The sequence below is a fragment of the Octopus sinensis genome, linkage group LG20 (assembly GCF_006345805.1).
Source record: "Octopus sinensis linkage group LG20, ASM634580v1, whole genome shotgun sequence".
Taxonomy (NCBI): Eukaryota; Metazoa; Mollusca; class Cephalopoda; order Octopoda; family Octopodidae; genus Octopus; species Octopus sinensis.
Genome location: NC_043016.1, coordinates 23,346,489 through 23,361,781, shown reverse-complemented (window position 1 = coordinate 23,361,781; position 15,293 = coordinate 23,346,489). Strand labels below are relative to the sequence as shown.

General features: G+C 36.6%; 1 protein-coding gene across 1 annotated transcript in view; it reads right to left on the bottom strand.

Annotated features, from left to right (window-relative positions):
* Positions 1-272: 272 nt before the first annotated feature.
* The window catches only part of LOC115222494 (dynein assembly factor 6, axonemal), a 62,264-nt gene continuing 47,243 nt past the window's right edge, over positions 273-15,293 (bottom strand). Inside the window, exon 6 of the mRNA XM_036511617.1 lies at positions 273-498. Coding sequence (XP_036367510.1) covers positions 372-498 — 127 coding nt within the window. The 3' untranslated portion in view covers positions 273-371. The remainder of the gene's footprint in view (positions 499-15,293) is intronic.

Sequence of the window (15,293 nt, the reverse complement as noted above, 5' to 3'; positions counted from 1 at the left end):
AAGTCACTTCAAAGTGACCAATCAGAGAAGTAACCGTTAACAAAGCACTTAAAGTAGGGACTACTTTTGAAGTGAAGGTTTGTTTATGAAAAATTGAAACTGTAGGTTATTGGTACTTCTTATTACTTGGCACTGTTATGGTAGTCAAATAAATGCTGAGAACAAACTTTTACTCACACAATAGTTGTCATGTTAGAAATCAAAAATCTCAGCATAAAATTCTTTTATTATATCATTGATAAGGATTAAAATTACACACACATGCACACACACACATACACACACACACACACACATACATCATACACACACAAATACCCACAAGCATACACCTAGTAAAGACTTGCATGTGTACTCTTTTACAGATCTTATCAGAAGTTCACAAAGTCAAATTCCCTGATCATTTTCAGTGACACACTAAGACAACTCTCTCCTCCATCCCATTGAGCTTGACTTTCATCTTCCTTCACAGTAAATGGCAAATGGAGACCAAGTTTACTGAAAATAAAAAAGATAAACAAATATCAATACAGAGACCAAGTAAATATACACACATGCACACACACACAAACACTCACATATAATTTAAATACTTTCTATATCTGAATATGTTAACACAATAGAAACAATTGTTGGCTTTGTAAGGTGAATTTCTACAATTAAAAATGTGATTTTTCTCTACATGTATTTTTATTATATAAATATATTGAGTTGGTGCATAATTATTGCGGCTTTTTTCAACAAATTTTATTCAACAAAAACAATAGCAACATGTAACAAAAACATCTTTAAATGATTATTCCCATTTGCTTGGCATCAGTGATGTCACAACTCATTTCTACAGCTGAGTTAACAGGAGCAACGTGAAATAAAGCGTCTTGCTCAAGAACACAACACACAACCCAGTCCAGGAATCAAACTCACAACCTCACGATCGTAAGCTCAATGCTCTAACCACTGAGCCATGCGACTTCATATATATACATATATATATATGTATATATATATATTATATATATGTATATATTATATAAAAGGGCTTAGTAAAATAAATTACTTTGCCGCATACTGAACTCATTAGAAATAGTAGCTAAAAAAAAACTTTTTTAAAACTATTTCTAATACTTAAAGAAAACCTCTCTCATATAGGTTTGCTCAATTCAACTCACGAAAGTATGGGGGTAAAGACATTAAAAAGTCAAATGCAAAGGTTATTTGAGAACGTACGTTTCAAGATTAGTCAACTCGACATTTCTATCATCAGCTCAGAACTCCTTGGTTTGGATTTGAAAACACTGAAAGTGGGAGCATACCCTTTCGGCTTCTTATCGCTTCTGAAGATCTGCTCGAAACTAACAGTGCCAGCAAACTCAAATATGCAAGCGAAGAATTTCTGCTCTCCCCTTTCCACCAGCGTGGGTTAAAATCAGTATATATATATATATATATATATATATATATATGAAATAAATGACATGGAAACAGGAATTACATAATCACCTTCATTAGCCTACAGCTATTACAAGATACACCGCATTCAGCTCTGAGTGCACTGTGTTTTGAAGCAGAAACAGCCATAGGCTAATAAAGTTGATTATCTAATTCCTCTTCCTTTGTTGTTTATTTAATTTTATATTACATTCTGTACTCAACTAATGCTATATTTGATGTACCAATTTGATATATTGTTTTATGCTTTTACTTGTTTCAGTCATTTGAATATGCCATGCTGGAACACCACCTTAAAGGATTTTAGTCAAACAAATCAACTCCAGGATTCATTTTTTTTCTATCAGTCTCTTTTGCCAAACCAATAAGTTATGGGGGAGGGGGGGCATAAACACACCAACACCAGTTGTCAAGCGGTAATGGGTGGGAGGACAAAAACAGACAGAAAGACACACACACACGATATATACATATATATATATATATATATATATACACACACACACACACAATGGGCTTCTTTCCATTTCCGTCTAACAAATCCACTCACAAGGCTTCAGTCAGCCCAAGGTTATAGAAGAAGACACTTGCCCAAGGTGCCATGCAGTGGGACTGAACTCAGAACCATATGGTTGGGACATAAGCTTCTTACCACACAGCCATATACATACATACATGCATACACACACACACACATATTTGTATATGTATATATATATATATAGATAGATAGATAGATAGATAGATAGATAGATAGATATAACATACATTTGCTTCCAAACCACATGGTTCTAGGTATAGTCCTTGAGCAAGTTTCTTCAACAATAGCCTCAAACCGACCAAAGACTTGTGAGTGGATTTGGCAGACGGAAACTGAAAGAAGCCTGTTGTATATATATATATATTATATACATGTGTGTGTGTGTCTGTGTATTTGTGTATCTGTGTTTATGTCCCACATAACTTAGCAGTTCGGCAAAAAGAGATTGATAGAATAAGTACTAGTCTTACAGAGAATAAGTCTTGGGGTCAATTTGTTCAACTAAAGGCAGTACTCCAGTATGGCCACAGTCAAATGACTGAAACAAATAAAGGAGTATAAATATATATAGTTGAAATTTACAGAAAAACAAAAGACAAAGACAGGTGTATTAGATTAATGCTCAGGAAGGTGAGAAAATCTTTTACATTTCGAGTCTATGCTCTTCAACAGAAAGGAACACAAGGAAATAAACAGAGAATAAGAAAAGGCAGAAAGTTCTAAAAAGTTAAAAAGTTTCAAATGTCCTGGTGTATTGGAGCGATTTTTCATCAACAGAAGAGTCCAGTGAAATTCATGAGTATATCCAGTAGTAATCCGGGTGGAATGCTGGTGTGTAGATGAGGAGAAGTGCAGAAATTCCAGGTAGAAGTAAATCCAAAGTGTAGGAGGTTAAAGCAGGAAAAAACTGGTGCGACCACCTGAGTATGCAATATATAGTTGAACTACACACACACACACACACATTAATATAAATATAAGTATAAACAGTACTATATATATATATATATTTGTATATACAAATATAGTTACACAGATGAACATGACTATATTATATAAATATGCCCCACCCATACCAGCATGGAAGGCGGATGTTAAACAACAATGATGACCTGCCATCAAAACTTTGTTGATTTATGTACCAAACACCAGCTTAGTTATTAGTGATGTTATTTTACTAAATACTTCAACATTTCAAAATTAACTAAAGCAAAAGTAATTTCAACAGAAATATGATAAACAAACCCATTATGGTTCATCAAGAAAAAAACATTATTATAGGTACTGTATTTCTTCTTATAGTCCATGCATTGTTACTGTGTTACGCTCAACATTATAGTAACACAATTGAACAACATCTAAATTGTATTCAGTTCTGTAGTAACTCTAATACATAATTAATAAAATATCAGTGTTATATTTATGATATTATATATAATGTATCATCGTTGTCGTCATTGTCATTTTAATGTTCACTTCTCCATGCTTGCATGAGTCAGGCAGAGCTTATTGAGGTAGATATTTTCTACAACTGGATGGCGTTTGCGTCACCAACGTTCACATGTTTCCAAGCAAGGTAATATTTTCCCATGGCTAAGATTACTGGAAGTGAATGACACTGCTTGAATAACAGTGACAATCATTTACAACAATCACAAGATGTCAAGGTAAAGAGACACAAATATGCTCCTACATTCACACACACACACATTTATTAATATATATATATATTCACATACATGTATATCTATATCTATATATGCATATATATATATATATATAGATATAGATATATCTACATATATATACATATATAGATACATACATGGAGAAAAGACAGGCAGCAGGTAGGCAGGTAGGCGAGCTGGCAGAATCGTTAGCACGCCGGGCGAAATGCTTAGCGGTATTTCGTCTGCCGCTGCGTTCTGAGTTCAAATACCGCCAAGATCGACTTTGCCTTTCATCCTTTCGGGGTCGATAAATTAAGTACCAGTTTCGCACTGGGGTCGATATAATCGACTTAATCCGTCTGTCTGTCCTTGTTTGTCTCCTTTGTGTTTAGCCCCTTGTGGGTAGTAAAGAAATAGGTATATATATATATATATATATACACAACAGGCTTCTTTCAGTTTTGTTGTCTATCAGTTCTTCTCACAAAGCTTTGGTCAGACCAGGGCTATAGTAGAAGACACTTGTCCAAGGTGCCACACAGTGGAACTGAACCCAAGGTCACAAGGTTATGAAGTAAACTTCTTAGCCACACAAACCATGCTTGCATAGGTACAGATAGGTTGAAAGCATTATATATTTTATATATCATTATAATATTAAGAATATCAATGTCTATAATATAAAATATTTATAAATTTTAATAACGTATGATACTTATGTATATTGTGAATGTTAATGAAATATTAACACTACTATATAATATTAAATAGATAATGTAAAATATCAAATGTTTTAAACATTATTACTATAGGTGCAAAAAGAAACTAGCAAGTGCAAAATTATGATATGGTAATGAAACTAACAATTAAAAGTTGTATGTAATTGCTTGTTATGACTTAGAATATAATTAGACAATATTTAGATGCCAGCAGGATTAAAGAGAAAATATAGAAAAAGTAATTAAGTATTTTGTTACCATAATTCCTGTTGAAATATACTGTCTTCATTTATATTAATAAATTCATAAGCAATTGTGAAAATATTAAAGAATTTAGTGAAATAACTGTAATCATCAAACTAATGTTTGGAACATAAATTAACAAGTTAGATATTTGATATTAGAAATCTGTATCATAGAACAAGTGATAAAAAGCAGAAGGCTGTCTTGGATTCTAGAGTTGCATGAGATGGCACAGTCATGTGCCAGCTTCAGCATCCAATGCTCAGAAGAGGAGAGTTTGGTAAAAAAGTCAAACTGGATATTTTCCATTTGGATTTCATCACCAATGGTTATGTGTGCTGGGTAATGATCGAAAGAGTTCGATCCCAAATACAAGTGGCTGAAAGGGTATCTACTGAAGGGTCTCTAGAGCTACATTACTCAACAAGTTGCATAGCTTGAACATTAGGAAGTTTCTCAAGATAAAGCCACTACTTCTCTGAATTGAGAGGTCATAAGCTCCAGTATGACAGACATGAGCTTAAAATGTTGCAGGAAAGAATCACAAGACATATTCTTTAAGCCAAGATAACCAGCAGAAGACATGGGAGAAGACATAGGACTAAGAATGAGATGGTTGAATAATATCTATAGTCACAGTTAGTCATGCTAGGAAATACACCAGGAAAGTGTATTGATGGTTGCTTCTAATAGACCCTATGTCTGAGGGCTCTACCTCCCCACAACACACACACACAGAGCCCTCCCAAGAACAGTGGATGGAGAAAATGAATGGAAGCACTAGGGAACAGTTTCAGGCAATCTGGTATCAAAAGAGTTAAACACTGAAAAACCTATTGCCTCAAAATTTATGCCATTCAATTACTTTAATACCAATTAATAATAATTACTTATTTCTAATATCAGTACAAGACCAGAGATTTGGTGTAGATGAAATAGTCAATTATATCATCCCAGTATATGATTGGTACTTTATTTTATTGAACTCAGAATAATACAATTTAAAGCTGACCTTGGTACAATTTGAACTCACAAAGTAATGGTTCATAACTAAATACTACATGATGATTTTTGTCAGATGCACAAACAATCCTGCCAGTCTACCACCTTTATAGCATCAAATAACACTGAATAACAAAAGCAATGACATCAGTTTTCGTTGATATTTTCAATGCTTTTAACATAATACTACAATCCATGATTAGAAAACTGTCATTTCTGAATTCTGATGCCAAAATTTTGGTATTTAATCTGCCCTTTTACTTCCAGGACATTTTGGAAATTTAAGTGCTCCAACTGAAAGTATTCTTAATATCTGAAACTATCTTATTCTATTCAACACCTCTCTCTCTCTCTCTCTATATATATATATATATATATAATATATATAGGCATAAGAGTGGCTGTGTGGTAAGTAGCTTGCTTACCAACCACATGGTTCTGGGTTCAGTCCCACTGCATGGAACCTTGGACAAGTGTCTTCTACTATAGCCTCGGGCCAACCAAAGCCTTGTGAGTAGGTTTGGTAGACAGAAACTGAAGGAAGCCTGTCGTATATATGTATATATATATATATATATATATATATATATATATATGTATGTATGTAAGTGTTGTGTATATGTTTGTGTCTGTGTTTGTCCCCCAACATCGCTTGACAACCGATGCTGGTGTGTTACGTCCCCATAACTTAATGGTTCGGCAAAAGAGACTGATAGAATAAGTAATAGGCTTACAACGATTTGCTTGACTAAAGGCAGTATTCCATCATGGCCACAGTCAAATTACTGAAACAAGTAAAAGAGTATATAATATATATATATCTTTCAATCTCTCCTTCCCCCTCTTTCTTTTTTTTTTTGATGTTGTTGTTATTATTATTATTATTATTATTATTATTATTATTATTATTATTATTATTATATTATTATTATTATTATTATAACATCAAAAAATAACTTAGGAATGAGAACCCAGGTTCAAAATTTCATAAAGACACCTGACGAAGGCTGGAGGGTATATCAGCCAAAATGTTGTGTTAACAACAAACAAGATGAGGACAAATATCCATCAAATGTAAATAATTTAAAAAACATCTCAAATGATAGTAGGAGTGGTATTGAGTGAAGTGGCTTTGTGCCAGGCAATAAGAGATCAAACTATGAAAGAGGGACGGAAACAGGTGTCTTGCTGTAGAGGGGTTACATGGTGAACCCAGTCAGAGAGCGAGGAGATGGTGGTGGAAGTACAAGGAGGTGAATTTAAGTGGGGCAGTACAGAGGACTGGACAAGGTGAGTGAATAGACAGTTCATGAGGGTGTAAAAGAGTTGTGAATGAAGTGGCCGGATAGCAATGATGCAGTTGCCAGGAGATGGACAGAAGAGAGAGATGGCAAAGTTGCATTGGACTGCAGAAGTTGGTGGGGATGGAGTTGGGTGGTGGAGAGACAAGCATAGTGTATGATGAGATGTATTATGCATCTCTTGCTATGTATGAGTATGTGTACAGCATGTGAGGCAGTAAAGGCCAGTGTATTGATATATATATATACATTGAGTAAGTGTTTGTAAGGCAAATAACGTACAAAAGTGATTTGATTGGTTGAAAATTTGCAATAAAGCAGTACTCAAGGGAAGGTGTGTGTGTGTTGATAGAGCAAATGCTAATACCACACATTTAAAATCGTATCTAATTTTCTAGATATCTTCTAGGGAATGAGTCAATTGGCCTGAATCATCAATGAAAAGTGTACAAATATGCTTCCTGTTGGATCTTATTTGGGATATGTTCAACGATCCACTATCTACTCTGGTGCAGATATAGACATTATCTATGAGTCCGCTTGACATCTTTTCAATATTCTAGGTATCATCTAAAGAATGAGTCAATTGAGGTGAATCATCAGTGAAAAGAAATGTACCAACAATCTATTATCTACCCTGGTGCAGATATAGCTGTCATCTATGAGGTTCACTTGACATTTTATCAAGCACAGCACCCAGAAATAATGCTAATAGCATTGGAGTACACACACATCCTTATTTTTCTGTTTGGGTGACTGAAAAGGAAACCATGCTGTTGCTTCTAAAAGTGATTGTAGCAGACATACTGTCTGGAAAGTGCTTGACATTCCCTACAAATTTGGCCAGTTATCTATATCTTTTGAGAAAGGTCCAAAAGTCCTCTCTTCCCACACTGCTAAAAGAGTAAATACAATGAAAAAAAAAGATCATGTTGTTCTTTAGACTTTGGGGTTCATAAAGTAAAAATATATCTTTGATGCTCTTAGGTATACAAAATCCACACTGGCTTTTGGAGAGAATTCATTCAGATATTGTTTGCAATTTCTCAAGCAATATTTTTGCCAGTATTTTCCTTGAGTCTTGTACCAATCTGAATCCAGAATATTGGGACACAATCATGAGAGAAAATCAACCTTGAAAAATTATTTAATGACAAGACCCTTGACATAAATGTAAATCACTGCATAACATCTCACAGCAATCACTCACTGAAAGCTGTTTGATGGATTCTTATTTCTTTATTGCTCACAAGGGGCTAAACATAGAGGGGACATACAAGGACAAACAAACAGATTAAGTCGATTACATTGACCACAGTGCGTAACTGGTACTTAATTTATTGACCCCGAAAGGATGAAAGGCAAAGTTGACCTCAGCGGAATTTGAACCCAGAACGTAGCGGCAGATGAAATACTGCTAAGCATTTCGACCGGCATGCTAACGATTCTGCCAGCTCGCTACTGTCTGATGGATTCTGCTAAAACCCATACACTGTATCATCAGCATATATAAAAAGCTGATGGGCTGTCAATTGCACCAGGTCCAATTCCTAATGAACATACCTTGGTGTCACCACATTTCCAAGAAAGAGGTCCTGTAACTTGCAAAAATTCCTAGTATTGAGTCTTTCAAAATTAAATCACAGTTGCACTGGATGGGATAAAATGAGTCATATGGAGGATACTAGAATCATTAAAGCTGCTTTCCACAATGAGCAGAAATATGGAAACCGTCGAAGAGGGAGTCTGAAACACCATCATGACATTTTTTTTTAATGACTTTTGTAACTACAGACTGAACATTATCTAATATCATTTTTTTTTCTTTTTCTTTTTCTGATGCTAACAGAGTGTAATGGGATGGAAATTCAGCTGCTGCTTCTAGCAATCAAGCAGCCACACAGTGGTACCCTCAAAGAAAGCACATCATCATCATCAAGGTCATTGTCGTTGTCATCCTCATTTTAATGTTCACCCTTCTATATTCTTACAGGTCTGACAGGTCTTGTTGAGGCAGATTTTCCACAGCTGAATGCCCTTCACTTGTTTGCCAGTAAAGTAATATTTTCCCATAGCTGGACAACATGATTTCACAGAAGACTGGAAAGAAAGGGCACCTCAAAAGACATACAATATCAAAATAAAGTGACACCAACTCACACACACACACACACATACAAACACACACAAGCACACACAAGCACACACAAGCACACACACGCATGCACGCACACACACACATACACACATGCACACAAACACACACACCCACATACAAACACACAAGTAGACACAAGCACCCACACACATACACACATGCATACACACACACACACATACATACACAAAGGGTTTCTTTCAGTTTCCATCAACCAAATAATTCATAGGCTTTGGTTGGCCTAAGGCTTTGGTTGGCCTAAGGCCATAGAAGAAGACATTTGCCCAAGGTGCCACGCAATGGGATGGATTGAACCTGGAAACAAGTGGCTGGGAAGCAAATTTCTCAACAACAGTCATACCCATTACAGTAAAATTCTCTTTGCCTCTTTCCTGAATTTCCTAGCAGTCTACCAGAGAAAAATCATCATCATTTAAAATAAAATTGCCAGTTAGATCTGACAGTGGTCACAAAATCCTTAACTCCTACAAAATGAAAATTAAAAAAGAACTATAGGCGCAGGAGTGGCTGTGTGGTAAGTAGCTTGCTAACCAACCACTGGTTGCGGGTTCAGTCCCACTGCGAGGCATCTTGGGCAAGTGTCTTCTGCTATAGCACTGGGCCGACCAATGCCTTGTGAGTGGATTTGGTAGACGGAAACTGAAAGAAGCCTATCGTATATGTATTATATATAATATATATTATGTGTGTGTTTGTGTGTCTGTGTTTGTCCCCCTAGCATTGCTTGACAACCGATGCTGGTGTGTTTACGTCCCCGTCACTTAGCGGTTCGGCAAAAGAGACCGATAGAATAAGTACTGGGCTTACAAAAGAATAAGTCCCGGGGTCGATTTGCTCGACTAAAGGCGGTGCTCTAGCATGGCCGCAGTCAAATGACTGAAACAAGTAAAAGAAAAGAATAAAAGAAAAGAATAAACACCAAAAAATGTAAAAAAGCACATCACATCCTTCACTTGTGTTCCAAGGGAAATAATCGAGGACAGTCTTCAAGTAAAAGTAGTTTTAAATTTTAATAGATCTTAGTAACTATTTATAGAAACACCAGCACAATAAAGTATACAATTAAGTGTCCCGTTTATTTCTTTTTCCTTTGTGTTTATTGCTCCTTAAATAATTTCTTGGTGTCTTTTATAAATATCTCAAAGAAAAGTGGCACTGTAGGGTAACAAGCTGCCTTGATATTTTTAACTTATAGCAACAATAAACCAAGATAAATCTGAATAAAACTACAAAGAATATAAAAATATATACGCACTACAATAGTCGGTACACATACCACACTCACAAAACGCCTACACAATAAAACATCAATGCTGAAACATGAAAGACCACCTTGGTGTATGAGAGTCACAGTTTCTTGATGCAGTAGGCTACTACACATGCCACAGTCTGTCCCCCCACATGATAAACCACTATTGACACAGATATACAACACCATGTTGCACTAACATAAGAACATTTCATAACGCTATCTTACCCACTCAGAAGAATACACAGTACGAAGGATGCTGAAAAGTTTCTTACTTAGGGTAAAATAAAATACAGGAGGATCAGTTAATTATGATGTTCTTCAACATATTTCCCTCTCAGATCCCCACACTTATTTCAGCAATCCTTCAGTTTTTCTAGACCCTGGTAAAGAACTCAGAAGGCTGGGCTTCCAACCAAACTTTTTGTAATGCCCTTAAAGCCAGGAGCTTTTCAGCAGAAGGGGTGGCAATACTGTGCGGGTGGCACGTAAAAAGCACCCACTACACTCACGGAGTGGTTGGCGTTAGGAAGGGCATCCAGCCATAGAAACACTGCCAGATTTGACTGGGCCTGATGAAGCCTTCTGGCTTCACAGACCCCAGTAGAACCGTCCAACCCATGCTAGCATGGAAAACGGACGCTAAACGATGATGATGATGATGAACAGAGAAGAAATACATACACATAGGGAGATAACTGCAACATCAATAGCCTCACTAATCCCAAACGCTGAACTGAGTTGTACTCTACCAATATTAAATACAGAAGAACAGTAACTGTCAAAATCTGACCAAGTCTACCTTGTTCACTGCTGCTGTGTTCACTACAAGAATCTATGACAATAGAGAAATAGACTAAATAATGGAGAGACTACATGTCCAGACAGTCATGTTGCATCCAATACAATTCATCATTGCATGTTTGAGTATGGACTACAGCAATGTGGAAGAATCATAATATGACAGGGAACATGGATCTGTGGGTTGTGCCTCATTGTTCTGCTGACTACTTGCATGTCACAGGACTGCTGGATTAGGACTAACTCAGGGCAATAAAAACAACTACCAAAGGACTGCTGGATTAGGGCTAATCTGGCTTACACTACAATAACTACTACAAGACTGCTGGATCAAAGCTGACCAAGGCTTACACAGCAACAACTAATTGTGTATCATATGATTGTTGGATCAGGGCCAACCTGGGACTATACAGCAATAACTACCAAAGGAATTCTTGATCAAGGCTGACCTAAGGATACATCAATAAAAACAAGAGCCAATACTGGAGCTTCCCATGGAAGTTCAATGTGTCAGAAATAACAGCCAAACCTCTCTCAAATGATACCCTACTGTCTTAAAAAAGCAAAAAGACATATCAGATAATGTAGACTTTGATATACAAAAGGTCAGGATAGTCACATTTGGAGTATTTTTTATCATAGATTTTGGTCAATCAGGGCTGACCTGGCACTAAAAAACAACAATATTCTGAACACCAATTAACATCACTAACATGCAACAGCAACAATAATACCAACCACAATAAGATGCATAGTTTCAAATGAACCCTAATCCAGCAGACCTTGTAGCAATTGCTGTATAACACCAGGGGAGCCTTAATCCAACAGTCCAATGATAGTTGCATGTCTCTAGTGTGAGTCCTCGACCAGTGGCCCTAAGCTAGTTGTTGTTGTATAGCCCCAGTTTGAACAACTCCAATGTGAAACTGTTCCAATTTTCATGTGGTGCCAAATCAAAAGGACTGAGTTTCTATCACAAGAATCAACCAAACTACTGTAATAGAAATATTGGTTTCAAATTTTGTCACAAAGCCAGCAAGTTCAGAGGAGGGAGTCAATTACTCCCAGTACTCAACTGGCACTTATTCTATTGACCCTGAAAGGATGAAAGACAAAGTCAACTGCAATAGAATTTGAACTCAGAATGTAAAGAAGGATGAAATGCAGCTAAGTATTTTGCCCTGCATGGCAACAATTCCACCAGCTTGCTGCCTTAACTGTTATAGAAATATCAAGAGATTTTTTTTTTACTACTTTTGTTATAGGAGGAAAAGTAATACTCCTGGTCCTTTTCAGTGCCTTTATCCCTGGTAAAGAGATAGAGAACTGGTGCAAATGCTCTCAACAACAGAGACAATTTCACTAAAGGAACACAAGAGTCAAATGGACAAATTAAGTCAATGACTCGCAATATTAAGGTATAAACTAAAATCTATTAGAAGTATGAAAGTATTGGAAATATTCCTGACTCCACATGACATATAGATGATCTACCACATTATATTACATTGCTCTATGCTATTTCACAATACTATATCACAATACAACCTAATTCTTCCACTACACTATTATGCACTGCCATACCACAATACACCACATCACACACACTACCATATCATACTACTACAATCACTCACACCACACTATATGCACTCAGTAATCTGTGAACTACTTTCCTAGGTTGCTAAGCCTATACAGAGTTGTTCTACAACAATACATAGAAAACGTAATTTTCCAAGTGTCATTCCACGAAACTTTAATCTTTCTACCAGTGTTGTTAACTAACCTGTACGCCCTTCCTACACTTTCACAAAACATGCACACACACAAAACATACATGTGCACACAGACACACACAAAAACACAAATGCACATGCACACACACACATATGCACACATACATGCATACACACACATGCACACAACATACACACCAACGGGCACACAATGCACACACACATGCACACATACACATGCACACACACACACATGCACACATACACACATGCACACACACAAATGCACATACACACATGCACACACATATATACACGCACACAAATACACACACATGCGTACACGTACACACTCATACACAAACACACACACACACACACTATTTCATAGGCATGCAGAGTTATAGTAACATCCTCATACCATTCCACAGATACAGTTACCCAACTATTTCATCTCTACATAAACCACCTCAAAACATGTTAAGCACCCTAATCCTTTATCAAATCACAATGATATGCAACATTTGGTGTACAATATCAAATATACTGGAGATAAATCTCTCTTGGTTAGGATGCTAGTTTATAGTAAGTAGCTTTTCTCTTATAAAGAACTTAACCCAGCAATGCAAGCTAGCAAATAACCTCAGATTAACAGTTATTGCTACAGTTTGTTCCATCTCTGTGGCACCTATCTACAGCTAGACAGACTGGCCCTGAGCCATTTGACAGTTAAATTTCCTGGCCGTGGATGGACGTTATGTCACACCAAGAGCAGGATATGAATTGATGGCTTGTTCGTAAGTTTGTCTTCTATGTTCTTGGACTTCAAATCAATAGACTAAAAGAAGCAGCTACCAAATCCATTATTTCCCTTCTTACCATTAAACACCAGAAAACATTAAGTACAACCAACCATACAATCTACAACCAAATAAATATGTACACACACACACATAGGAAACAACAATATTAAGGGTTACCTACAATTCCTCTTTAATATTGACAAACCACATAGAAAACAGTAAAGAGAATAACACGACACACAAACATAGAGCAATCACAAGTACCCCATTTAGGCAAAAGATAGAAACAATACATTAGACCCACTATGGACTATGTCAGTCCTATGCCATCCACCTCTGGCTCTCCAGATCAAAATAAGTTACAAATAGCACAAAAGAGTACACTACTCATCATAACAGTCTGTACGTGGACCATGCCTAAAGACCACACATAAACAAGAGAGGCTACATATGGTCACATAATCTGCTAGACATAACAGCTAAGTTACATATTACTTTACTCTTTTTCTCTTTACTCTTTTACTTGTTTCAGTCATTTGACTGCGGCCATGCTGGAGCACAGCCATTAGTCAAGCAAATCGACCCCTGGACTTATTCTTTGTGAGCCTAGTACTTATTCTATCGGTCTCTTTTGCCAAACTGCTAAGTTACAGGGGACATAACCACACCAGCATCAGTTGTCAAGCAATGTTGAGGGGACAAACACAGACACACATATATATATATATATATATATATATATATATATATATACATATATACGACGGGCTTCTTTCAGTTTCCGCCTACCAAATCCACTCACATGGCTTTGGTTGGCCCGAGGCTATAGTAGAAGACACTTGCCCAAGGTGCCACGCAGTGAGAATGAACTCAGAACCATGTGGTTGGTAAGCAAGCTACTTACCACACAGCCAATCCTACGCCTTATATATGAAACAGCCACTTTATATATGAAAGAGACACATTTGGTAATGAACGTGGTTGTTGGTTCCCTATACATAAACCAAAGAAAGGATGGTCACAAGCAGAATGTTTTTAAATACAGGCTGCTTCATCAGGACTGACAAGTATCTAAACAACATCAACAACCTACACAACGACAAGGTCTCTACAAATACAGACACAAAAACAAACACACACACATATGTATACACATGTGTGTGTGTATGCACATGTATGCTCACAATATATATGTTGGTAGTCAGTTGGAAAAGATGTTTTCCAGGGGCAAAAAAATAGTAACACCATCCTGCATAGGATACCACATTGTGTTGGTAAATAGACTTTACTCTGTGTGTGTGTGTGTGCATGTGCATATGTGTGTGTGTGTATGCAACGAGCTTCTTTCAGTTTCCACCCACAAGGCTTTGGTCGACCTGAAGATATAGTAGGAGACACTTGCCCAAGGTGTCACACAGGGACTGAACCTGAAACCATGTGGTGCCAAACAATGATTAGGCATTAGCGAACATTAGGTTAGTTAACATATATTGTAATGTATTTATGTTTTTTATACCTTTTACCATAACAGTGAACCTTTTTTTTTCTCCACTGTACTGCAGTAAATTTGTCTCTAGAAGTTGAAATATGTCACAAAATA